Below are 27,663 nucleotides of genomic sequence, written 5' to 3'. Positions count from 1 at the left end.
GTTTCATCCTCGCTTGTTTTTGTATAACTGGCTACAGTTGTCCGGTGCTTTCAGAATGTGCATAATGATGAGTATTCATCTGCATGAGCTGATGATGTTGAACGGTATAGGCCGATGGGCAAACCACGTATAATGCAGATTACCTGTTTCCAGGAAAACAGAGCGGAGCTGTTTATTCAGCACACGAGCATCTTACAGTGTACACTGAAAAAACACAACCCGTGGTGATTAAAAAATACATACAGTATTTTGTGATGAATGCTTTCAATTGATGGTTGTGTGGCTTTGTGTTTGAAACTCATTTGAAAGCTGTTATATACGTAAATTTAAGTGAAATTTATTGCATGGGCAAGTGGAAATATGTCTTGGGATTTCTGCAAACCTTGACTTTGACTGTATGAACTACTTTGATACTTTCAAGCATCACTAGAGATAGATTGTTGCAAGCAGTTGTGGGTCAAGACACTTCTTGAAGTACACCTGCGCTTCATATTGAAATCCTGTACAAGAATGTCAACATCTCTATCAAAAAAAAAAACCCTGAAGAAAGCATTTCAAAGCCTTAACGTACTAGTCAATGGATATTGTTCCCCCTGGTGCTAAATACATACATATTACATACATTATAATTACATGAAAAAGATGGTCACAACAGCTCAGTAAGCTGGTACAAAGTAATATTAGTCATTTTTCGCAGAAGATAAAGAACACATGCCCGTGAGGTTTGTTATATTTGCTGTATTGCTGCACTGTTGTGCTCAAACATACATTATCTAAAGCAGGGATAGGCAAGTTCGGTCCTAGGGAGCCGCAGTCCTGCATGTTTTCGGTGTCTCCTGCCTCCAACCCAGGTGTTTTAAATCATCAGCTCATAATTACGTTCTGCAGGAGCCTCTCAGCTGTGTTCGAGGAGGGAGACATAAAAAACATGCAGGACTGCGGCTCTCTAGGACCAAACTTGCCTACCGCTGATCTAAAGGGTCATCAATGCTAGTTTTGTTAGCCAGTCTATAGGGTTTTGCATTGTGTGTTAGCATTCCGCTAGCAGAGTTTCAGCAAAGTTACGTGATTTGGTTAGCTTTCAAGTGAACTGTTATTGGCACACAGCAAAAATTATTATGTTACATTTTGGGTGTTAAATGTTTCAGAGTTTATTTCAACCCCCAAAGTGTATTTTTAACACTGTCTAATTTAAATGGAGGTCAGTGTTGGAGTTATTTCACAGAGTTGAAGTATTTAGTGTTAAATTAATTCTGCAGAGAGTTAATCAACGTAAGCTACGTAACTAAGTAACTCTGGCACGGTAAAAAATGGTTAACCATTTAGAAATGGTTAATTCTGCTCAGTATAGTGTGGAGCTATGTAAACATAAAAAGTGTGGGAATTGAATTTGTGTGAGTCATTTTAATGCTTGACTTTTTGCTGTGCGGTAAACAACCTCACAACTCCAATTTTTGCTCACAATTCAATGAGGTCACTCTGAGTTGAGTTACCACTACATTATGTTTATAACTGTTTGTTGTATTGTACTAGAGATATTTTCAAGGATTTGGTTACACAGTCAGACGAGTACAATGCAGTGCAGTGCAATGATGTGCCAGTCAAAACTGCACTTATCTTTGTAAAGGCAGATACAGTTCACATTCAACTGTGCAGCTTCCCGTCTGTCTTGCATCTGGGAGATCCCACTCTACCTAAAAGCTTCTCTGGTCATGTCTCAATCCACATTTATGTGCTTAATTTCTCTTGTGGGTTTAAGCAAATACCTTCCCACGTGTCAGGTATGCGGTAATACGAGATTATTCTCTCATTTGAACCCCATGCGCACAGCAGGGGGTGGATTTAGTGCGGCTCTCTCAATGGAGACTTACAGGGGAACGGGATGGGATGATACACTTCAGTCTTTACCTCACTATACTCAAATGCTTGACACTATTTGTAAAAAAAAAAGTGCAAAGTATCCTCACTCAGTGTCAGTGTGCCTTGACAAGACTCTTAAGGTTACCTCTTTATTTCTAATCCTCTCCTAAACAATCTGCCTCTGGCGACATCTCTCCGTGGAACAAAGATGGACGAGCTAATGAAGCAGCAAAGAGCCGTTCCATTATTGAGCTGGAATGCTATCCCCTGCTCTATGTTATTTAAGAAGCGTTTTGGTTTCTTTGCGCTGCGTACAACAGTTGACCTTGGCTCACATGCCTGCATGTGGGATCCCTGGCATACTAATGAGGGTCAATGCAGAGGAATGCAACACCGTGGCATGCTGTGACCGCCAGCCTGCCTCTGATCTTTATGGTCACCGCTGCCTCTGATGATGCGTGTCCAACGGATTCTACTTTGTTTCATGTATTGAGTGATGCTTCTGGCTTTTTTTGGGATATTTATTATTATTTTCACCAAGAACCTGTTCAACTTTGGAGTAGAAGGTGCTGGATAATGGGTATCAATTTGTTTCTGATTGATTTACGGCAAAACAACACCTGCTGTGATTTCTATTTGGTCACGTTCAAAACATAATTTTTTTCCAATCAATGAGAATTTTGTGAGAAGCCTGTCTTAAGAAATGTATCCTTTTCCATTTTGTTCTTTGCGAACAGGGTGTCTGCATTATAACAACAGCCCTTCTGCACTTCTTCTTCTTGGCATCGTTCTGCTGGGTTCTCACGGAGGCTTGGCAGTCTTACATGGCAGTGACAGGAAAGGTCCGGACCAGGCTCATCCGCAAGCGCTTTCTCTGTCTCGGCTGGGGTAAGTAAGCGGCAGAATTTCTCATTGACAGCTCACATCTTCTGCCCTTCAACTCAAGGTTCATTTTGTAAAAGCAATTGCATAGGGAGTCAGGATCGTCATCCTATCAGGCTATGATGCTTTTGCACTCCAGTCAACATGGACCAACCTTGAATTATGGGGTGGATGGGAGGGACAGTGTAGAGATTCCGTGCGTGTACTACAATTGTGAATATATAAGTTGTCACATATAGATTTTATGAAGAAGTGTTGTAGGACTTAAATGGAACTGTTGTGTAACATTTCTAACCACTTCTACATAATATACAATAATTTTTTCAACCTCGTTGCCAGACAATGTTATTATTTATTTCTGCAGGCCGTTAAAAATCAAGTCATTAAATGGAATTAGCTCAAATTAAATAGGGACATGGCATTACAAATTATTAAATATAATGTCCACGGGCATTCATAATTTAAATACAGTTGATGTAAAAACATTGATGTTTCATTTTTTATTTTGTGCTAATGTGCTAATAATATATGTATTTGTGGGGACTGGTGACTAGTTGTAATTTACAATGAACAAAATGGCCTGGAGTCCACGAGCTGCTTTATGTTCCAAATATTGCTCTGAATTTGAAAAGAAAAATCCACTGTTCCTGTCAACAGCGTTCAACATGAAACACTAATGCCACCTCATGGCAGAAATTACCTCAACATAAATCTATGACTCACTGTTTCACAATCCACTTAACTGTTAAGTAAAATTGTTTTAACTTAAGATAACTTTATGAATTACCTTGTATAAAATTACTGTATCAATGAACTAAAAGATACAACCACATTTGTATTTGGTAACCATCCACATTTGGTAACCATGTGCACTTGTATGTTAATTAACAAGAGTATGAAAAACATGAATACGTATTTTAATGTTCATTTAAAACAGATATAGAATGCGCGATTAATTTTAATTTAATTAATCGCAAGTTAAGTATGGAAATCATGATGTTAACTACAATTAAACATTATAATCAACTGACAGCCCTAATATATAAACAGCGTATGTACAGTATATATGTGTGACATATATATATATATGTGTGCACACGTGTGTGTATCTGAGTATGACGTGGACATTAAATTAGTTTTAGGTTGAATTAAAAATGGCATGGCTGATACCTGCAGAGACCTTGTTTTGCATAGGCACGCCAGTCCATATCAAATTCCAACAAACTTCAAACCTTCATTATTGCAAAAATATAAGATTGAATACTGGTTCAAAGCGTTCCTTCTTTCATACAAGCAGAAAATGTCTCATTAAAATAGTTTTTTTTTTTTTTAAAGAGCCCACGTTCATTCTTCTTGTTACCTAGCAACAAACGTGGCTCTCTTAGTCATTGCAGAGCCACTGCTTCTTGAACATAGCTGTAGCTATTCATTTAGATTTGTCAGAAACATGCCTTAACAGATGATTGGATGTTAAAACATACTTTTGTTTTACCCAATAATTTTTCAAGGCTAGATATATGAATTACATTTTTCATCATATTTGGAATCCGAACAATTTTCAAATGGATTACTAAAGAGATGGACACCAAACGTCACTTGTTGTCTCTTAATTCCGCCTGTATGAAATACTGCGAACAATGATTAATGGGACTCGTGTGAACACTCGGCACACTTTAGCTCCGAGCACTGCAGAGACAGACCGTGGACGGCCACGAGGGCCGCATGCGCCTCCTGCCTCCAGGAAACTGATTACATCAATCGCACCTGCATGCGCTTTCCAAAACGTTATTATTCTGAGCACACAGAAAAGGAACTGATTCCGTCACACCAGGGCATTTATTTATTTATTTTTCTTAACCGTACAATGATTAAAAACAGCCTCCTGGACTTCTATTATGAGAAATCACAAGGGATTTTGAGTTCTTCTGCAGCTTTAATGGCACACTATAAACACATTCAAAGTATTTCATTGTATAATTCTCATGTAATTATGTCGCATCTAATGAAGAGAGACAGCAAGGGTTCTCAATTTTACCGCACAACAAAGAGGTCTTGACTAATTATTGATTGTTTTTTCTTGAAGGATTACCGGCTTTAGTGGTTGCTGTATCAATGGGATTCACCAAAACAAAAGGCTATGGGACACCTTTATAGTAAGTTGGTCTTTTTATTACCGTTGAATATTCACTGTGCGTGCAGTAGGCGACATCTATGGCAACACTTAAAGCGTAATGATGAAGTGCCTCTGCAGTGGCTCACTTATCCTAAATAGAGCCATAAAGACCGTCCCACGAACGCAATCCGATTTAGCGATTGCTCAGCAGGATCCCAATTTCTCGAGTTGTATCGCAGCTTGATAGCGATGGCATGAGCACTGCTTAGGATCTCTTTAGTGTGTGAAAATCTGCAAATAGAGTTACGGCATATGGCGCCTACTCCCCTGACAATTGTGAGGAAAATGCAAGCGGATGTTATTTTGTATGCCATTAACTCAGATGTTAATCACTGGCTGCAAGTTAACTGTTGCTCTCTACTTTCTCTGCAGCTGTTGGCTGTCTTTGGAAGGGGGACTCCTGTATGCCTTTGTTGGACCTGCAGCTGCTGTTGTTCTGGTAGGCCTCAACCATTCAATCCAATTCTTGACTACATGAGATATTTGGGAAATGTCAATGTTAGACAAAACTTAGTAAGAAACAGTAAACACCAACAAAGTAAATAAAGTGTTGGGAAGCTAGTTTTCAGTTATATAGCATCGACATGTCGGAGCAAACACAAAATGTGTGTTGCCGATGTTTCAGTTATTAAAATGAAAATATTGAAGCTCTTAATCTGTCAGAAGAACATCCCACTGGAATACTGAATGTCATTCTGAGGTGGAATTTGTAATAAAGCCATATTTTACAAAAGTTTCTGAGCCAAAGACACATAAAGACATGGAAATGTCTTTATCTTTGTTCTAGTTTTTTTTTGCCTCCAACCTAAAATGGCGTCATGAACAAGGAGCACTTTTGTAATTTATTTGTAAGGCAACTACATAAAGCCTAAAAATTGCACACTGCTGCTCCAGTTTTCTGTCAGTGAAGTTGCAGCTAATGCTGGATGAAGGTGCCTTTGAGAGGAAAAGTGTTTCTTATTAGGCAGATCTTTTCCTAAGGCTGCCGTGCCGGACTGAGTGTGCACGGCATGGCTCATCCGCTGGCTGAAATGTGACAGATATGAGGAAAAAGAGAAGAAAAAAAAACAGAAGCTAGAGGTCGAAGCTCAGTGCACACACGCAAAATTGAGGTGGGGAGAAAAATGGGACAATGACATCAATCATTTGCTACTAATGGAAAATGTCATTCCGGCAAACCATGCTTTTAACATTAAGTTTAGAATAATTGTTGCATTGGTCTGATTTATTGAACATCTCTCTCCTTCATTTTTAGGTCAACATGGTGATCGGTATTCTCGTGTTTAATAAATTAGTGTCCAGAGACGGCATACTGGACAAGAAGATGAAGCATCGAGCAGGGTATGACAGCACGTCCTTGTTAGTACCTTCATTTTTCTTCTTTTATTATTCATTACTTCAATGCCGCATGAGTAATAACAACTAATTCGATCTCTTGTTCTGCTGCTAACAATACAGTTCAGAATTGTTTGCCTTGTTTTAGCTGCACTTTGTAAATCAGCTATTTTTATGTCAAGGAATAATGTATAAATAGGTTAGTTTGTATTTTACTTTGCTGTTGCATTGTTTTGTCATTTTTAGCTTGCCTATGTTTAATTTTATTTACCTTAAAATGTCACCCTGTTTTATAAGTATTGGACCAGACCGGCCAGTTCATTTGTATTGAGTTTGAGATGAAAATCAATCAATCAAAACCTTTAATCAGAAAAAAAAAGATGAATTAGAATGATGCAGCAGGTGAAGTACATGTTCTATAGGGTTTAGATCTGGAGACTTGACTTGGCCAGTCTAAAATCTTCCACTTCATTTTCCTGAAGAACTACTTTGTTTTTTAGGCGTGTGTTTTGAATCGTTATATTGCAGCAGCATGGTGTTCAAATAAATTTAGCTGCCTCTGTCTTTAAACTGGCAGACCAAATATTTCTGTAGATCAGGGATGGCGAGATCCAGTCCTCGAGGGTCGGACTCCTGCAGGTTTTGGGTATTTCCCTTCTTCAACACAGCTGATTCATGATCAGCTCATCAGCAAGCTCTGAATAAGCCTGATAATGATTCTGTTATTTGGAATCAGCTGCAGTTCGAGTAGGGAAACCTCTAAAACCTGCAGGATTCCGGCCCTCGAGGACCGCAGTTTGACATCCCTGCTGTAGATTGTTGAGTTCATCTTTTTGCTAACATCAATGTTACATCAGCGATAATTGATCATTCCAGCTCCACTGGTAAAATTCAAATATGAAATTGTGCTTAGACTTTACCTAGGCAACAAAACACACCTTTCAGTCTCATGTTCCAATACTTTTGCTCATGCAAAAAAAAAAAAAATTGAAATAAATGCTGAAATGCTGATCTCTTAAATGTTTTCAGTCTACTTCAGAAAGGAATGGCTTCACTGTGTCATTACTTTTGAAGCAGAGTGCATGTGCCCTTTGGGGCCAGTGACAACCGATAGATCACAAGGCATATCTTTCTTGAGCTGTTCAATAGTTTATTCATGCATCCATAATGTATGTATGTATTCTGTCAGCAAATGCATGTTTACTGCTGTAGATTTGTATTTCTTGACAGTTGCTTGAAGGTAAATTGTCATTTTACAATTACAGGAGGATTTGCCGAGCAAACAAAACAATATTTACATTTGCTTTAAACATAAATTGGAGATTATTTAAATATTGTCGAAAGCAAATCATGGGACATAACGAGGTCAGCTTTCCTACGGGAACGACATGAATGCATATTTTGTTGGCAGAATAAGTCCAAGATGAATCTATATTACGCCCACACGCTGGCTGCGTGTGCCGTTGCTAATACTTAACGATGCGCAGTTTGTGCTTGTTAGCGTTGTTGGTCACGCCGTTGTCTCTTATGCCCTACAGACAGATGAGTGAGCCGCACACAGGGTTGACTCTCAAGTGCGCCAAATGCGGGGTTGTATCAACGACTGCTTTGTCAGCGACTACAGCGAGCAATGCAATGTAAGTAAGTGTGAATCAATAAGACAATGCTGCATATACAGCAGGTCCGCCTCGCTAATGCAGAGCCACTGCCATGGCAACTGCTGTTACCGCTATAAATCAGATCACGGCAGAGAGAAAAAAAATTGTAGTTGTGCTACTAATACCAGACGGTAATATGCCGTATTTCTTCCCAGGGCGTCCCTATGGAGCTCCTGCGTCGTCCTGCCTCTGCTGGCCTTGACCTGGATGTCCGCAGTGCTTGCCATGACGGACAAGCGCTCCATCCTCTTTCAAATCCTCTTTGCAGTCTTTGACTCACTGCAGGGTTTTGTTATCGTGATGGTGCATTGTATTTTACGGAGAGAGGTAGCGCAATTTCTTATTTTGGAGATGCCTTATCTTCCTGATTTTATCCAAATTCAATGACAAGAAGTAGACCGAATGATTGAAAAAAATTCTTGTTGTTAGGTCCAAGATGCATTCAGATGTCGACTCAGAAACTGCCAAGATGCAATCAGTGGTGATGCAACAGGGGGCTTTCCTAATGGCCACGCTCAGATAATGGTAAGTGTGTTTTCTCCGCTTTTATCATTACAGCCTAAGCTGAACTGATGTTTCTATAGTCTCATTTTCACCAAGCCTCAGGGGTTGATTCAGTTTAGGATGTTACTTTTGCTTGTTTTGCTTTTCAATTGTCAAGAGTTGTTAAAGGTATTAAAAGAACTGGTCCGTGCCGTACGATAGGACATGTTGTTCCTTATTTTTTTTTTATCCTCCAACTTTTTTGACGTGCTTCTCCTTCCACATAATTCATCCGATTCACATCATTCCAATTTCAACATATTCCCAAAATTCACGCCATGGGGGATTTTTTTTTCCCCCTAATGCTACATTTTTCACCTAAAAAAATACTAAATCTTTCAAATTGAGGCCCAAATTTTCCCAAAACTTATTTAACGTTTATTTTCATTTCCACATTGAAAATAACAGATTCTGATAGTGCCCATTTAAAATTTTTATCATTCTGCTTATTCATTTCCCCTTAAGATTTTCAACATGCCAAAATGTTGCCACATTAGGACATACTCATACATACATACGTTATTCAACATTACTTTGGTGCCAATTCAAACTATTCCAACTTCAATATGTGTAGATCATTCAAGCCATCTCATTTCTTGATCCCATTCATAAAATTCACAAAATTTTTGAAAGCCTCCAATTACAAATATTTAAATAGTCACCTTGGGTTTCTACATATATTGACAGATTAAAACCATCCCAACTTCAACATATTCATGTCATTCCATGTCAGTCAGGATCATTCCAAATCCATCCATCCATTTTTTTAACCGCTTATTCCTAACAAGCATCGCAATCATTCCAAATGATTTGAAATGCTTCAATGTTTTTTTATTCCACCTTCGCACACAATTTCTCCGGAAATTGCAACTGTCGTGTTTCTTTTGCTCTTGTCTGTTGTTGTCAGGCAAGACTGCAGCAATACTTGTGAAGCCTTAGCAAATCTTGTGAAACTTTTAAAGGGTCAACGACACAGTGTTTTCCCCTTTTGATGTGGCTTTTGTAATGCCTTCACAGAAGGGTAACAAGGAGGCAAAATGTGACATCACTTGAAACTGAATTTCAAATTGAATTTGTTTGCGATTTCAGAAAGCCATAAATGTGCTGTTCTGTCCTGGCTGCTCAGTACAATATAGCATGGTCAACATAAGTTGACAATAATGATGTACACGTGCCACCTTGCTGAGTCAGCATGTTCTCTTTATGCAAATTAGGCATGAATCGCTGTCGAGCTCAGTGCATAATGGATAAGTCAATAATGATAAATGGAGGAGGTCTCATATGAGACAACTTGCAAATCTCACCTATGTTCTTTTGTATTTAAGACTTATATTTTCGCTGTTGCCTTCTTTTTACACTTACTGTTAAGAATGTTGAAATGCTAATAATATAATAATATAAAAAAATATATATTTTTTCAGTAATATTGCTTCTAGATCTGAAATCGACCTGCATCCCTTAAAGGATGTTTATCTACCTAAGAGGTTCAACAATATTTGCCATCATTTAGCAGTGCATTGTTTTTTATTGTCTCATAATTAACTCAGAATAGATACTACATGACATTAGTGCTCCTCTTAGACCCTTAAAACTCAACCCTTTATTTCTGTTTGATTGAAATTACTGACCCCTTCCCCATCAGGCACGCATCTCTCTCATTTCCTCTCGTGGGATAATGGAGCATCGCTCTCGGCCCGACCTTTGAAATTGGGATGTCAGTCTCTTCATCTAGCGTCACGATACCACCGGCATGTCGGAGAAATGATCTGCCATTAGTATTCTAATACCCCTCTGAGGGAAATAGTCTTCACATAAGCAGAGTGGCGTATGGATCTCTTAGTTCAATACGGTCATTTGCCGCAGGTGCAAAATGCCTCCCGTTCCCATTTGCATCATCATGCACTCACCGGCTATTTCATTCGGGTTTGAAAAGGAGCCACCAGAAATGCTATGTTGAAACGTATGCCTTTAAAAAAAAATTGTGATTTAATAATGTTTTGGTTTGACATATTCGCAAAATACTAAGAGGGGTTTATATGTAAAAATGTATTTTTGATCACGTGATCACTTGACTTGTTTGCAGACGGATTTCGAGAAGGACGTAGACATTGCCTGCCGGTCAGGTAAGAGCACATACACACTTATGTGAAAGTTACACTCCCTTTCAAAAGTTAAGCTGATGATGGTTAGACACACCTGCAGTTTCAATTTGGTCAATTAACCCTCCTGTTATGTGTTGGGTCAAAATGACCCACTTTCAAGTTAAAGAACAAATATTAGCTTTTTGCTATCAAATGATAAACGGTTCATTTTGACATATTTGCAATTAGAACAATTAATAAGCAGCTAAAGAATGTTTGTCTGGATGCTTTTGGAACAATAAGCCTATACCAGGTCAATTTAATTGAACATATTTATTTATTCTTGTTGCTAAGAAACTTCACATCAACCGACTATGAAAAGTGGTTAAGTTTGACATTTGTTGAATGAAAAAGGTTAATAATAAGCTATAACAATGTTTATTGTGTTGGTTTTGGAATGTTAAACTTTGCAGGTCAAATTGACCCATTTTAAGAGTGAAAGTATAAACAGTTTCATCGACAGACAAATTTGCATTGAAAACTGTTAATCATCAGCTATAATGAATCCATTATCAGAGTGCTTTTGGAACGTTAAACAACCTGGGTCAAACTTACCCATTTCAAAGTTAGAGAACTAAAAATAGTATTTCACGATGAAACTTAAGTTGGTAAATATGGTTTATTTGAAATATTTGCAATGGAATTGATTAATAATATTTATTAGGATGTGTTTGCATTAAATATAGCCTGGGTCACATTGACCCGGGAACCTTATTGCTGTTCCTGAAAAACCTAACAGGAGGGTTACAATTTTGTGTGTGTTTTTTTAATTGTGTGCTTATGTTTGCCACATTTAAAAATGTTATGCTAGATCAGTGGTTCTCAAAGGAGGGTACGTAAGATTTTTAAATAAATGTAGCATCTATGCAAAAATCCTTTAAAAATAATTATTAAATTACCCAAATATTTCTGAAAAATGTAAGTTAGATTAATTGGGCTATTCAGCTTCATTGTCCTTAACAAAACGGAGTCTCCCCAAAACAGAATGGTTTGACCCAACCATCCTATGTCACCTAGCATCACCTGTCAATCATTTCAAAACTTGATTTAAAATTAAGTTAGTGATTTCTTTTTGAGAACATATCTTTACTATGACCTAAAAAGAGGGCACTTAATTGTGCTAATTTTTGTGTGCACAAATCTTGACTTAGAATAATGTAATTATGTTTTTCTTATAGTTAGTTATATCTTTTATTTTCAAATGGTTCAAGAGAGACCACTAAACAAATGAAGTTCCAAAGTCTAATAATAATCAGATAATGATGACACAACACTATTTTAAGTCATTTATGTGTTTCAGCCAAAAATGCTTTGTGCTGGTTGGGGGTACTTGTACTGAAAAAGGGTAGAGAACCACTGTGTTAGATTATTACATTGCACATAATTTGCAATCACTGACCCGCATTTGAGGGAGTATTTTGTATTATAGTATGCCATTGAATCTTGAATTTGATTCTGAAAATAATGTTTTTTTTCTGTAACAAATCTGTTGGGGTGTACTTATTTGTGTTGAGCACTGTAACAACAATCTCCTCTCCTTGCAAGTTGCAACTAAAAACCCCAAAAAGAGGTTATACAGTAAAAAATAGCTGCAGTTGCATAACAGCCAACAATCCCCATAGGAGTTTTTCACAGTTACCAAAGCACTGACTTTAATCTGAGAACAAAACACTATAAAAAGAGCTGTTGGCTACTCCTTTTATATGGACTTTTTAAGTGAAAACAGACTGCTGTATATTTCAACCACAGCCGATTTTTGTGCTGCATTGCGCGCTGTCATTAGGCTTTCTATAAATATGTGTGACATCATCAGAAATAGGACCTTGTTCCTTTGGAGAATGTTCCTCATGCTATTTAGGTCTGGAAAGGTAATATTTCCTTAGAGTTTGTACTTTTTAGCCACTGACAAGAGTATGCTTTAAGAATTGTTAAAAAAAAAAAATCCCAAAAGATTAAGCCCAACTCAATTGTAAAACTCACGCTTACTCAGAGTTCTCAGAAAGTCTTTTGGCCCACATCTCTCAACACGGTGCAGTCCTGTCAGACTTAAGTGCACCTACCTGACAGAAAAAAGCAAAAGCAGTCAGGTGTCATGAATAAATCATGACCAGAATCAGACGATAGTAAAACCGCAGTGCATTTCACAGATTGCTCTCTGTGTTCACAGTTTTACAATTATTAGTAGCGCAGAAATCGCATTCTGCGCTGTCGCCTCGAGTGTAAACGTTGATGGAAATGTATTTAAGGCATAACAAGCTTAAAGGTTGTTAAAGTCAACTTGCTATGTGTATGCAGGGTGAGAAGTCATGTTTGGTTTGGATTTGATCCAGAGAATATCATGCCTTTGGTAGCAATTAATAATAATAAATGTAACATGAAAACAATCTCATTAAAACATTCTGACACTCATAGCTGCTAGATCAGAATACGATTTATTGTGCTTATTAAGGATGTTCTTTTTTTCCCGACCGATACCAATGAGTACCCAACTCTTGAATATACATTAGTCACCAATACCAAGTACCAATACTAATAGTACTTTTAATACAGCAAATTTCCAGAAAAAATGGCAGATAATTTTAAAGAAACACCGATATATCCCAATATTTTTCCTGCAAATTGAATGAAATTAATGGCAAGAACCCAATAATTTCTCATTTCTAGTGCCTGATCGTAAAAAGGCAGTATTAGCTGACATTGCGACTACTGAATATCTTGAAATAAGACCAGCCCAATACCAACACCTGGTATCAGTACTTTCCCATCCTTAGTAATTATTTTGTTACATTTAAACTCTAAAAATGCGTATTGGATTCAACTTAACTCATTCAAACCCAAAAACGTGTAAACGGGTTTTTTTAATACTTTGTTCTTCACTCCCAAAAACTTATTTACATATTTTTTATGTTGTTTTTTTTAAATGCAAGAGTATACAGAAGGATTTGATGCAGCTTCTGACATGAAGAAGTGTCTTAAAACAATGGTAGTTATTACAAAAAAACGGCTAGAAGATGGCAGCAGAGTATAAGAGATCAGCCAGGGCCATGTTGCAACAAGCTCTTTTTGACAGTGTTTTCACCAGCAATGTGATACAAATATACTTTTTTTCCTGATGAAAGAAGAGACTCTAATCTTTCTTTTGGTCGGTTCCATGAACACAATATTCTGTGGGCCTGGCAAAAACAGTAAAAATCCAGTAAAACAGCCAGGAGAGAAGGGGGTTGCTTCAGTGGAAATGACTTGGAGTGAATTAGTTAATTTTGCTGTGCTGTCTCGTGTTACTTTTTCTTTTTTAACTAAGCTTTAAATCTTATTTTTCCTCATTCTGTGAAAATAATTGGGGAAAAAAATTGATTGCGTGACAGGTACCTTTTGAAAATGGAATGAAGCAGTTTGCTTAATGTGTCATTCTGCTAAGATAAAAGCATGAGCTGTCATGAAGGTCAGTCTTTGTTCTTTTGGCTGTCAGCGCGCTTGACTCACTTCCTTTACAAATTGTATGATATTGACTGGAATTATCCTATTATGATCATGTGCACGCCGTGCCAGACATGTGTCACTGATTTCAAACATGTGATTCCTCCCTGGCAGCCCTCCACAAGGACATGGGCTCATGTCGCGCCGCCACCGTCACCGGCACGCTTTCCCGCATATCCCTCAATGACGAGGAGGACGAGAAGGCTCCCGAAGGCCTCAACTACTCGACGCTGCCCGGCAACATCATCTCCAAAGTGATCATCCAGCAGCCATCGGCGCTGCACATGTCCATGGGAATGGGCGAGCTAAAGGAGCAGTCGCTCGGCGACAACTCCGACCTGCGCCGCGCCGTTTACCTGTGCACCGACGACGCCATGCGCCAGAGTGACCAGAACATGGGCGCCCACGACATGGAGGGCCACCCGCAACAGGGTCAGATGATGGAGACGGACTACATCGTCATGCCCCGCGCCTCGGCGGTGGCGCTGTCGGGTTCGGCTACCCTGCCGGCGCACTTAAAGGAGGACACCAAAATGAACATCACCATGGATACGCTGCCGCACGAGAGGCTGATGCATTACAAGATGAGCCCCGACTTCAACATCAGCCCTTCGGGCGTGGACCACATGAATGTCAACCTGGAGCAGCAGTACCCCAGCGCCCCCGAGCAGATGCAGAACTTGCCCTTTGAACCCCGCACGGCCGTCAAGAACTTCCTTGCCGAGATGGAGGAGAGCGCTGGCCTCTCGAGGAGTGAGACGGGATCGACCATCTCCATGAGCTCCTTAGAGGTACATTCTAAATACTGAGTAACACGGAATAGGGTGGGATGAGTTTGAGAAATAATATAATAATAATAAACATTATTAAAATATAATATAATTGCATTTTCCCCTTCAATATTGCAATTGCAATTTAATATGCAAACACAAGCAAGAAATGTATCAGCATTAGAATAAACACTATACAAGGCTCCAAACAACTTCTTTTTTTAGGAGCATATTTGCTGAGCAATGACATCATTTGAGGAGCAACTTTGTGACATTGAGGAGCAGTTTTTCTTTTTAAGGGTTAATCCCGGTGACCTGATTTCTTTCAAATAATAAATATTTGGATAAAATATATTCTTACTTGATTAAAGAGCAGTTATAAATACAAGAAATAAAATAAAATGTTTTACTTAATAATTAACAACCAATTTGTTCCCTTTCTAAAAAAAAAAATAATAATAATAAAATCTACAGTTTTTATTTCTTAAATTCACACAAACTTTCCTTATGTAGAAACATTTTCTGTGGGGCAATTTCAAACATAGAAATACATATAATATACGTTTCAATTTAAACTTAGCATTTCTGGTATCAAAAACAAGGCATTCATTCAAGAAATAAAAAAAAATATTAACAGCCTCAATGCAACCTCACTTGATTAGCAAGCATTTTAGCAAGTGGCATATTACAGTAGGTTCGATTGTTTCATACATCTTCTGCAAAACCTTGTACAAAGATATTCTACCGCAATATTAAACAAAGAAAAAATTCAAATATCTGGTGTTTTCAGTGATTTTCGTGAATATATGTCTCCCATTACTCCATATTGACAGATTTTAACACATTTTGAGCTCTAGCAAATGCTGGTGTCACATTTCCAACTACTAGAACAAAAGACAGTCCTTAACACAGACGTTAGAGAAACACAGCCGTGCTGTTGCATTTGGAATGACAACAAATGCAGCTGTGAACTTTTTGATAGATAGTTTGTTAGCATGGCAATTTTAATGAGTGCGTTTAAGCTTGACTTATGTTTCGATTGGTTCTTGGTGGAACACAAGTGTCGGCGAATTGCTTTTCACAGCGGCCGTGCATTGTGCATCGTTTGGAAGACACGTTGTGACGATTTCATTTTACCACTTCCCGCAACACTTACAAAATAAAAGTCTGCACATTCCAGCTGTCAAGACACATTTATTGTGATGAGGGGCAACAACAACATTTGACTGCGTGAATGACATTTTCGCTTAAGTGAAAGTATAAAGCTTCTTTGTGTAAAAGTGCACACGTCTTGTTTTTTGTTTTTGTGTTTTATCCATATGGTTCGCAAGTTTTTTTGTTTATTATTTACTAAACTCTTTGACTTGCAGTCTTTTAGACGTTCTGCCTCCAGCTCCTCATATCAAGCAATAGGCATTGTGCTACAAAAGCAGTTTATTACTTTACATTCTCTTTTGTTATGTTTTATGCCATTAAAAAAATATTTATCTTAACCTCATATGCATTTACATTCTTTTTCTTTTCTTTACAGAGAAGAAAATCACGATATTCTGATCTGGACTTTGAGGTATGTCAAAACATGTTCCTTCCCATCTACTTGTCTTTTTTTCTTTTTTCTTTTTTAATATACAGAGTAAAGCCATCCTTGTGTTTGTCATTTGATTTACTCGAACTTGTTGGGCCTCTTAAGCTTATTGGAGTTTACAAGATTTATTGTCCCGCTATGCAGTTAAGGTAAAAGCAAGGCTGTCAACTGACAAACAGGACGAGCGTTCTCATCAACATTTTGTCCTCCATCTCCTCCATCCATCGCCTCTGCGCTGATTTTGAAATGATATGCTTTTAAAGCCATTTGCACATTTCATGTCTGATTTGAACCACTAGTCTTCCACCCCTCTTTTGGCAGGTTTTCGCATTCCTTTGCATTGCCAAATCAGGATTTACTGCATATATATATAAATATATAGTGCACCCTTTCAAAGTAAAGGAAACAGAATGAAAGCTTCTGGCAGTGTTTCTGGCATAGGGAGCATTTTTGCGTTAAAGTAGACTCACAGCAACCCCTTTAAATGGAAGCCCTGGGCCAAGATTGTATTATAAGGGTTTCTCTTATGCCAACAAAACGTTAAATGAGGCAATTTGTCACAAAAGAATTAAGTTAGATTCGGTTACTCCTGCCATTTTGAATTAAGTACAACTACCGTCCTCTTACAAATCATCCCAATGTTTCCTTTATTTTGGCGGTACCTTACAGTATATATATATATGCAAACCCGAGCAGATCTGTTTGAAAGCTGGCCTACAAGCAAACTACTTTGAGACTAACACATTGATCAGAGTGCGAGTGGGTGGAGACAAGATGCATTTGCATTATTGGCTGTCAATACCAAAGCAAAAACCCTTGCCATTGCAGAAAGTCATGCACACCAGGAAAAGACACATGGAGCTGTTCCAGGAACTGAATCAGAAATTTCAAACCCTGGACCGATTTCGAGACATACCAAATATGGGGAGCATGGTGAGTAACAGGAAACCAGTGGGGGTGGGGGGTGGATCTCAGCTACATTCAGATCCAGCTGTAGTTGATTTAGATGTGCAGCGCAGGCTACGTGTGTGTGATTGTGCTAATGAGAGGTTATGTAGAACAGGTTGTTCATTTATACAGCGCCAGCAGCTGGCCATGGGGTGCAGGGGGGGTTATTCGGGTGATAACCTGCCCCCCCCCCCCCCCCCCCCCGTTCTTTTTTAAGAATAGATGCATTTTCTCCACCAGGCCAGTCAGAGGGAAGAAAGATGTTTGCTAATGTAGCTGCTGTCGAGAGTGCATCCATTCCAATGCAAGGCCATGAATGCACTTTGATTTACATACACATTTATCTACTTAGCAACGCCATCTTTTTTTTTTTAAACCATAAATGCATGGCAGATTATATAATCTATCAGCATCCCTACCTGACCTGAAGTGTGCTGTTCTTCTAAGGCTGCATTTATTTTACACAATGACATAATTCCCATTTTATTTCTCCCATGTGACTCACTCGGGATATTTGTCATGTCAGTTGCCTTTTTGACACCGAGAGCCGACAAAATAGCCGCATGAGAGCTGTAATAGACGATCTGACATTAATCCGCCTTTGCCTTTTACGCAGAAGCTATCGAGCCAGAGGGATGTATAACTGTATGCGCTTGCTCGCTCAGCTTGAAATCATTTGATGAATGATGTCTGGTGTGATGTACGCAATTCTTGTCAGACGGCTTTTCAAAGCAGGGTGTCTGCGAATTAGTTTCAAAAATAACAACTTTGTTTAAAATCTAGGGATGCACCGAAATGAATTTTTGGGGCCAAAACCGAAAACTGAAAAAATATTTATGCAAATTTTTTATTATCATTGGATTTATTATAATTAATTAAAATTATAATATTATTGTAAAATATTTAGGCCTATTTAACACGGCATTTTAACAAAGCACAATCAAAATTGAGACATCAGAGACATGTTGGCGAATGGTACATTAAACACCAAACACGGGGTGAGCAACTGAGCATTTTCTGGCGGTGCAATTGCACTTTATAGTCAATGTACAATAGTTCGCACCTGCGGGCACAGATGCGTACGGTTTTTAGTATTTGGAGAGGGACACGGTGCGGCGCACTTAAAATCGGAACATTCACATATTCCCCAACATTTAAAAATAAATACATTTCTTCGCACCAGCCAATCAGCTTTGGGAACGGACTGCAAAGTCACACACGGCGTTCTGTACAGATCTGTAATCAACCGGTGATCGTGGTAAGTGTTTACTTGTTCAAAACTGTTGATAGCAATAGTGCTAACATTAGCTAATGTATTTAACACGGCCACCAGAATGCAAGTGAAAAAGTGGAAGCGCTCGAGTGGCTCTCATCAAAGAAAAAAAGGAAGGCGCTGCTGGAGAAAGAGTGGCTCACCTGTCGTGCACTACTCGGCAGCGCTCTCTTTTTTGACAGTTTACCAAGCGACCCTCTCCTTCTCCGGTGTGCACAATGAAGCTGCCGGTACTCGCAAACGCCAGCGAGCAGCAAGGCGGACACTCACTCCCGTGTTTGGTGTTTAATTCAAACAGACGCTTCCTTGCAGCGGGCTTTTTTTTTTTGCTTGCGTCACCACAACATCCAAAATTTCGGTGGCCGAATATTCGGTGCATTACTATTAAAATCCTAAAGGTTTGTTCAAAGGTCTTAACAATGCCATACACAATAAACTACAGTGACAATTGGTCTTTGAAAAACTTAAATTCCAATCCAAATTTGGATTCAATTTGCATTCTATCACTGACAAATGTAAACATACATTGCTGTTTAAATGTTTGGAGGTCACTTAGAAATTCCTGATTTTTAATTTTTGTTTTACAACATTAAAAGTTATTTAGATATGCGGAAGCAATTTTTGCTGATTGACAATCACTGCTCATCATTCTTGAATATTACTTGCGGTGTCCCCCTGGGGTCGATATCGGAGTCCAAATTATTCATTATATACATTAATGCCATTTGTAATGCACTGGAAACAACGATTCTGGCACTCTGCAGATTATAAATGTCTTAATAATATCACACACAATAAACCACAATGATATTTGGTCTTTAAAAAACTTGACAAATTTAGATTTTATTTGGATAAATGTTACCTTCATTGATAAAACAGTGTGTAAGCATCTTTCCAAGTGACCCCAAAGTTTTAAACAGTAGGCTTTAGACATTTGTGCTTTTATTTTTAAAATACTACTAATAAAAGGACATTTATATAAGTGACCCCAAACTTTTGAAGGGTAGTGTGTTTTTATAATTTTTTATGTAGTACAGAGGGTCCGCAGTTTAAGACAATCCTGACATACACGGTTTTGAAGTTATAAACGGTGCACAATAAAGCAGCTGTATGTATAAGAATACAGTATATCATCAAGAAGGTATGCTTAGTTAGACGCGTACTTAACAAATATTTCTTGTAATTATGACTTTACAACTGCATTAGAATCGATTAATGACGTACGGCATATTCTGACATACAAATTTGGGTTACGTTGCCACCATGGGTACACAACTTTGTCATTATCCACGAACCACCTGTACCACCAAAAAATTGTCAAAAAATATAATAATAATAATTTATACGATTGAACTACTGTTTCTCATTCCGTGTGGTCATCTTCAGCAAAAGAGAGATCTTAAATTTGGTCTCAAAAGATTTACATTTGGCAGGAGAAACTTCAGTTTTGTCGTTTTGAAAAGCTGTTCATGCCTCTGTCATCGTGCCTACATAAACTCAGAAAATGACTACCAAAGCAGTATGAATGGCACCACTTTACCACAATCATAAAACTCCGAATAAAGCTTCTAATACAGATGGATAAAAATCTGATTTGAATCAGATATGTGTCGATTCATATCGCACGGATCAGATATAGGCTGGCAGTGCAAGCCAGACGTCTAAATCACAGCAAGGCAATTGATATACACACGCGTCTACAAAGACGCAGCGCTAAATCAAAAATACAGCATCTGAGGTGCATAGACCATTAAATAGAAGATTGTGTGGGCTTCTAAATAGACTTTGCAGAGCTGTGACTTATAATGTGCACCACTCACAATCATGTCGGGATATTTGTGTTACGGCTGAAAATGCGGGATGAACCTAAAATACTTATTAACCTTTACAGGTTAATTTAATGTGACTTTCTCTAAATAATAATCTATGAAAATATTCTATAACAAAAATATAATCATCATTGATAATCATTTAGATTTACATAGCCCCTTTTCATTAGGCCACATCTTGTTAATATCTTCTTATTATAACTCCCTTTCCTTCTTAGTAGTGCAAACACAAACCTATAGAAGATCAGCACACAAAACCCGCCTCCCTCCTTTTTTTTTTCAACTCCCCCTTCCACTACCAATGAATCTACTGCGGCGTTTCTCTCAGAAATGACTTTCCATTTCATATTCTCAGCCTGCGAGTGGCGCCTCCTTCTTATTTGCATTTATTTATTATATTTATCTGTGAATGCACCAAGACAAATGACTCACATAGAGAGCATACAGTGGATTTCAAAAGTCTACACACCCCTGTTCAAATGCCAGGTTTTTGTACAACTAGATAAATCATTTTAAAACTTGGAGCGCACCACCTCTGCCTCACAACCAAGAAATGGGCGTGTGCAACGGTTGCTCCATGATCTGTTTTGTTTTGTTTTTAAGACAAAAAAGAAAGCTGTTTCTTCTTCGATTGTTGCTTCAAGTCTTTCCGGTGCACTGCTGTTGATATAGCTCCTCCATAATGGCGCAACACTGCAATTGCAGTTAAAATGCGTTCCTGCTCAATCAACACAGGGCTATGAGCGATATCAGTGGCTCAGGCTAGAGGTGGCAAGCAAATGACAGTAATTTCTGGACTACAAGGCGCACCTGACTATAAGCCACGCTAGCTACATTTGGGGAATACTCGAGTTGGTTACACATATAAGCCACCCCCGACTGTAAGCCGCAGGTGTTTTAATGTTATCGCACCGGGTTCCCGCTGCTTTCTTTTCCATAATGAGGGCGCAAATTGTCTCGCTCTCGTTCTGTCTCTCCTACTGTATTTGGGCTCACTTGGTTTGTTTTGCTCTGCCTGACGCTCTTGCGCTTCTTTTATAGTGCACCCCTTGTGATCTGATGGATAAGCCGCACCTTTATATTAGCCGCAGGGTCGAATGCAAGTGAAAAAAAGTAGCGGCTTATAGTCCAGAAATTACTGTAGGTGGAGGTGGCCGCCTCTGAATTTTGTACACAGAAAAAACCCTGCGTAACCTTTATCCTTGAGTCAAAAAGGGAACACCAACCCAACTTTTTAGGTTAATCATTTAAACAGAAAAATTGGGTTAAATGAATAACGGGTTAACCCAACGTCCAGGGTTCTCTATTTAAAACCAAACTTGGGTTAAAGTTGAGTCAACTGAAAAACCAGCCCAATATTGGCGGGTTGTTTGGGACAGACCCAACTTTTTGGGTTAATCATTTAAACCAAAAAGTTGGGGTAAATAAATAACGAGTTAAAGAAATCACCCAGAAAGCAAGCACAAAAGTTGGGTTGTTTTGTTAAAAGCAACCTAAAAATTTGTTTTTTGTTGTCAAAATGACGCTCGAAATACAGTTGGGTTGAAAATCCAATTTGGGTCAAAAACTTGTCCAACCCTCTACTTGGGTAAATTATTTGACTTATTTTTGTTTTTGTTTTCAGTTTTTTGGGGTTGTTTTTTTTCTTGGGGGGCGGTACATAAACCATAACATAACCCCCAAAAAATTGGTTCAAACTGACCCAAGTCTAACTCATCGTCTTTTATATATATATATATATATATTTATTTTTTTATTTAAATTGGGTTATTTTTAACCCAACTGCGCACACAAAAATCCCAATTGTGGATTATTCATTCGACTCAAATTTTTGATTCAAATGAATAACCAAAAATGTTAGGTCTGTCTCAAACAACCCCCCCCATTATTGGGTTGTTTTTTCAGTTGACTCAACTTTGACCCAGGATGTTGGGTCGTTCCCTTTTTTGTGACTCTTATTTGTGACCCAACTGTTTTTAGAGTGTACAATATTTTTGAGACGGGAAGAGAAAATATACAACGGAGATCATGTGGTTGTGATTGTTTCATTTTGAACAGCCACATTGCCGGTTGTAAGAGGGTGTGCACACTTATGCAACCATTACTTCCCCTCCTGAAAATATTTAATTTTGAGTTAACTTATGCAACCATTACTTCCCCTCCTGAAAATATTTCATTTTGAGTTAATATTGGTGGGAACATTTTGAAATTCTATCATTTGAACTGGAGATATGCAAACTTTTTATATCCATTGTATATACTCTAGTATAATGTCTTGTCTATTGCAGCACACCACACTAAGGAGAATCAAGAATCATAGAGTAGGTGCCGCTATATTGGAATTTTCACCTATTGCAGATGGATATGGCTATTAGGGGGGATCACTGCGTAGTATCGTGGTTATAAAAGTCCATGTCATAAGAATGTGGTGCTGACTAACGTGGCCGTGTTCACAGGACAAGGCAATGCCAAACAAGAACCCGTGGGAGAGCTACAACCCGGCGTGCGAGTACCAGAATTACGCCACTATGAATGTACTAGACTCTAGCGCCAAGGACTCACTGGAAATGACGCCCGCCGAGTGGGAAAAGTGTGTCAACCTCCCCTTGGACGTCCAAGAGGGGGATTTCCAAACAGAGGTCTAAAGGTGAAGAAGAAGAAAATGCTAACTCGGGACGGAGGAGAAGACGAGGAAGAAGAAGTGATGTATTTTGCACTGAATAAAGCGACAGACTTTTCTAACAGCCTTGGCATTCATGTCAGGATAATCGGAGCATGGCAGGGACTTTATGTGCCAATACAAGACTGATGAGAGAGAAAGCGAGAGAGGAACATTGGGGGGAAAAAAGGATAAGGAAAACCATCAGTGTTACTTTTTTGTATTCTCACTAGTGTACTTAGTGCGGGGCAGCCTGGTGTACAATATCTACCATCACGTGTTTCAAATTATCTTTTCAAGGAATTGGCGAGAAAGGGGAAAAAAAAAATACAATGTCAAGAAGAAACCTCAGAGCAAACGACACGCCATGTGGTCCCAGCTTCATTGGGTCTGGTTGCTACTAGGCCCAGGAGCACAATGTATATATTTATGCAGGTTTTTAAAACGTTTATAACAGTCCGTTTGGCCATTGCGACACTTTTTACTTTCTAGTATGAAACATGGGAGGCAAAGAGTATCTTTTGTGTCATATTAAAATGAATGTTTGTCTGGCTACATTCTTCATTGCTTTCAATGCAATAAAGATAATACTCACTTTTATATAAATAATATATTTCACAACTTTAATACTGCGGAACCCGCTTGAAGGATCCCCGGCAAGCTCTCCCATCTGCAGCCCTGTATAAAATATTTAAAAAACAAAAAACAAAACAAAATGTTGTATGGTGTAAATAAACTTTTGTCTACATATGTTTTAATTGTGCCAATTTATTTTAATGAGGAGAAAACTAAATAATGCCAACCTGATCAAAAGTTATAGCGAAAATGTTAACATTTGAAAAGGAATGTAAATAAAAGATGAAATATGTTCGTACTGATTCGGATGTGGTGTCAACTTTCTTTGCTTGGCATTCTACTTGCACTGTTTAAGATGACAATTTGTATTTTTGGTACAAATTTTAGCAAGCATGGAGGTTGATATGCTTGATTTGCTTTTGCGGGCCACACAAAACGACATGGTGGGCCAGATCTGGTCCCCGGGCCTTGAGTTTGACACCAGTGACTTTAACAGATTAGACCAAACGATTAGTATTCAAGTCAGTTTGACTTTCAGCTCAGTTTATTGTCACTCCTTCCTGTTGATAGTTTGTACTGTAAAGTTTACTGATGTGTTTAATAAGTTCATCCCTCCATCGGATGTTTTATTTCCATTTGGAGTGGAACACATTCAGAAGGTGAGTGGGCTTCTTTATCACCACAAGCTTCCACTTTTAAACTTTTAACGCACGGGTGAGACGGAGCACGAACGGGATGAGGTTATCAGTTTTGTGTGCGGGTGGGCGGCCTTCTGCGTGCACTGCAGCAACAAAAAAGAGAAAACGTGTCTGTGGCGTGACTGAAGACCAAGAAGAAGATGCAACATAAGGAGCGGAATAGCATCTTTTATAATCAACAATGTTCACTTGTCATCACATGAACTGTCTGAAGGTCTCAAACTAAACTTCAGGGACCTCCTTTCATACTCATTTTAATGTCAGAAAATGTAGAAAGAACAATTGGAGGAGTTATGTATACCCGCATCACTGCACAATTTAGTTACAAAGTTGTAACTTACGCAGTTGCTAAACCATCCTAAGCGGGGTTTCCATCCAATTGTTTCGAATTCTTTAAAGCGAATTTACTGAAAATGCGCAAAACGGACGAACAAGCCCGTTTCCATCTGTTCTTCTTTTGCGAATATCGAGAGGGGACTCCGCTGCTGTAGATGGCGGTATACACCATAAAGACGTGATCCATCAGTAATTTAAAAGAAGAAGAAGAAGAACAGGAAGCGACTGCCGTGCGAGTGCGAGAGAAGGGTCTAGCTGCAGACCATGGGCGAGTGGAGCGCTACCGAAAACACGTGACCTCCAATTCCGTCTTTTTAATAAAAAAATTTTTTTAACTAAGGCTTAACGTATCTATAACACTAAGCATAACCATAGTCTTAACTCAAACTAACGTTACGTAGTATTATTTGTATTTTTTTAGTATATTTCGCTGTTTTAACGAAGACGGCTTTTGTTGCCTTAGTCACCACCGGAACCCGTGACCCCCCATTTGAACACTAAAGTTGTAGCGCAGCGCCACCGAACGGCGAGTGCAACGTAGCGTAATGGGGTAGATGCCACGGATTTCCGACTTCCGGGTTTTACACATCAGCGCCGTCTTCGGCCACTGCTGGTCACGTTCCAACACTCACACCCCCACCCCTGCGCCCCCCAACCGCAGGAGGGCGTCTCGGCTATCTAAAATGCTTCGGACACTGAGACACACATTACACACTCGCAATTGAAGGGCACAAAGGCGGAAGCGCAAATACTGGGACGCGGCCCACACGTCACAAACCGGAAACGGAAACAAAGTTGATGGGTGAAAACCCGGAAGTCGGAAGTCCCGCCTCCTCCGTGGCATAATCCGGTCACGCTTCAAAATCCACCCCCCTAGAAGCATAAAAACTTTTGGCCGAATTTTGGGCCCTTGAATGGATGTCGAATTTCTACGATGCCGTATTAGTGCCTCGTATAAATATATTTAAAAAAAAATTGAGGGCGGGGGCAATATTCCGAAAAAAAACAACGTTATTTTAGTTTAGAAAGTAGCAAATTTGCGAGAAAAAAAACACACAGAAATTTACGAGAAATACACGTAGCGTATCGGATGTTTGTGCCAATACTTTTTGTTCGGTTTTTCAAATAAGGAAATAGTAATGGCTTTAACCAAAACATGTTAAGCATTCGCACGTTGAAGCGTTGGGTACTGCCAGCGACAAAGGCACCTCGCTTTGTGAAGGTCCACACCCTAAGGATCAAGCATTTAAGTTAATTTGTTAAAATAAATATTTACTTGTATATTTATACTTCCAGAATTATGATTTACATATTCATACATTTTGATATTTTTTAGCTAAGTTGATGTGTCGAATCTGCTGCTCTCCGTCATTCACTTGCATTTACCTTAAGCATGCTAGCTTCTGATTGGTTAGTGTTTAGTCAGCTGATAGGGGATCAGGAAGTTTTGTCGCTCTAGCTGCCGTGTATGACGAGTAAAGTTTAAATTAATAATGAATCCGTCTCCATCCTGCGTTTTCATTTTATAAACAGTGTGCCATTAACCACTAACGAATCCTCACATTAGACTAAGTTTTTTTCTCGCAGAATCTCCAACTTTATAAACTTTCAAATTTGCCACTTTATAAAGTCTCAAATTTGCGAGTTTTTTTGCGGAATATTGCCACCCTCTAAAAAAAACATTTATACGTGGCCCTAATATGCCGTCATAAATAACTAGTGTTTACGTACAGTTTTATTTTCGCATTTCTTGAAAATTCTAATTAAAAATGGCTGGATGGAAACCCCACTTATGTACACGACAATTTAAAAGTTTAGTGGGCAAGAAGATGATTGCAGAGACGTGTGTTTAATAGTGCTGACTCAAGGTGGCGTGACCTTGAGACCACACGCTGGCCGTGTTGTTTGCGTGTTGCTAAATAGAGCTGTGGATGCTGACAGCCCCCCCGAGGAGTGAGTGGCAACCTCCCCCCCTCCCCTCTCCAGGCTGCATGATCACAGAGAGGCCCCACAGAGTGTGAATGAAACAATCACATTGATCCCTCATGCGTCACTCTTCTCCCACAGGCACCGTTGAGGCAAAGTGTTGCTTCATCAAACGGGCCTGAGGAGAGTTCAAATCTGCGGAAAAGCCGCAGGCGGGCTACGGGCCGCCACATCAAAGTCACCTGCGCGGAGGAGAAGTGACACAAATGACAACAAGAAAATTCTAAATACATCCGAGTGGTAGGCCGTGTTCACAAATGAGAGATTCCTAAGGTGACCAGATTTACAAAATAAAAAACCAGGACACTACAATTTCACTGAAAATTAAATATACAATAAATTACCACCAGGAAATACTTATAACAAATTTAAGCACTAGTCAATCTGGTGACCGGTGTTATTACATTAATTTAGGGGTCTGCAACCTGCCATAGAAGCTCTTTAGTATTAATATTGTAGAAATTAATTTAAAAAATAATAATTTTTTAGACAAAGTATTTAAATGAATTAATGATTTATATTAGAAAAAAATACTAATTAAATATTCAGAAAAATGTCAGTTGTCAGAAAATTAGAGATGAAAACTCAAAAAGGTAAATGAAAGTTTGAAATATTACCTAAAAATGTCCAAAAGTGATCATAAAAATGTCCAAAAAGGAAGATGAAAGGAAGTAAATAATAATAATAATGTAATAGATTTATTATACTTGTTTGGACACTCAAAGACGCTTCACAGTGGTTGCATTATTCGTGCGCTCACACATTCACACTGTGGTGGCGGTAAGCTACTTAAGTAGCCACAGCTGCCCTGGGGCAGACTGACGGGAGCTTGGCTGCCAGTGTGCACCTACGGCCCCGCCGACCACCACCAAACATTCGCACCTTCCATACACCAGTGTGAGTGGAGGCAACGTGTGTGAAGTGCCTTGCCCAA

General features: G+C 38.9%; 1 protein-coding gene across 6 annotated transcripts in view; it reads left to right on the top strand.

The window, feature by feature from the left end:
- adgrb3 (adhesion G protein-coupled receptor B3) overlaps nucleotides 1-24,011 on the top strand; it is a 139,460-nt gene extending 115,449 nt beyond the window's left edge. For 3 of the 6 annotated variants that reach the window (XM_086092330.1, XM_086092328.1, XM_086092325.1), the window contains 12 exons: nucleotides 2,598-2,748; nucleotides 4,826-4,895; nucleotides 5,288-5,354; nucleotides 6,171-6,274; nucleotides 7,789-7,887; nucleotides 8,064-8,235; nucleotides 8,338-8,433; nucleotides 10,535-10,574; nucleotides 14,184-14,860; nucleotides 16,371-16,406; nucleotides 17,253-17,357; nucleotides 22,931-24,011. In XM_086092330.1, coding sequence (XP_085948456.1) covers nucleotides 2,598-2,748; nucleotides 4,826-4,895; nucleotides 5,288-5,354; nucleotides 6,171-6,274; nucleotides 7,789-7,887; nucleotides 8,064-8,235; nucleotides 8,338-8,433; nucleotides 10,535-10,574; nucleotides 14,184-14,860; nucleotides 16,371-16,406; nucleotides 17,253-17,357; nucleotides 22,931-23,119 — 1,806 coding nt within the window. In that variant the 3' untranslated portion in view covers nucleotides 23,120-24,011. The remainder of the gene's footprint in view (nucleotides 1-2,597; nucleotides 2,749-4,825; nucleotides 4,896-5,287; nucleotides 5,355-6,170; nucleotides 6,275-7,788; nucleotides 7,888-8,063; nucleotides 8,236-8,337; nucleotides 8,434-10,534; nucleotides 10,575-14,183; nucleotides 14,861-16,370; nucleotides 16,407-17,252; nucleotides 17,358-22,930) is intronic. The other 3 variants (XM_086092326.1, XM_086092329.1, XM_086092327.1) reach the window with 3 other exon arrangements.
- The last annotated feature ends 3,652 nt before the right edge of the window (nucleotides 24,012-27,663 follow it).

This window comes from Leptonotus elevatus, chromosome 13 (genome assembly GCF_054856555.1).
Source record: "Leptonotus elevatus isolate MCC_2025b chromosome 13, RoL_Lele_1.0, whole genome shotgun sequence".
NCBI classification, from domain to species: domain Eukaryota; kingdom Metazoa; phylum Chordata; class Actinopteri; order Syngnathiformes; family Syngnathidae; genus Leptonotus; species Leptonotus elevatus.
The sequence above is the reverse complement of the archived record's forward strand: the minus strand, read 5'-3'. Positions and strand labels throughout refer to the sequence as shown.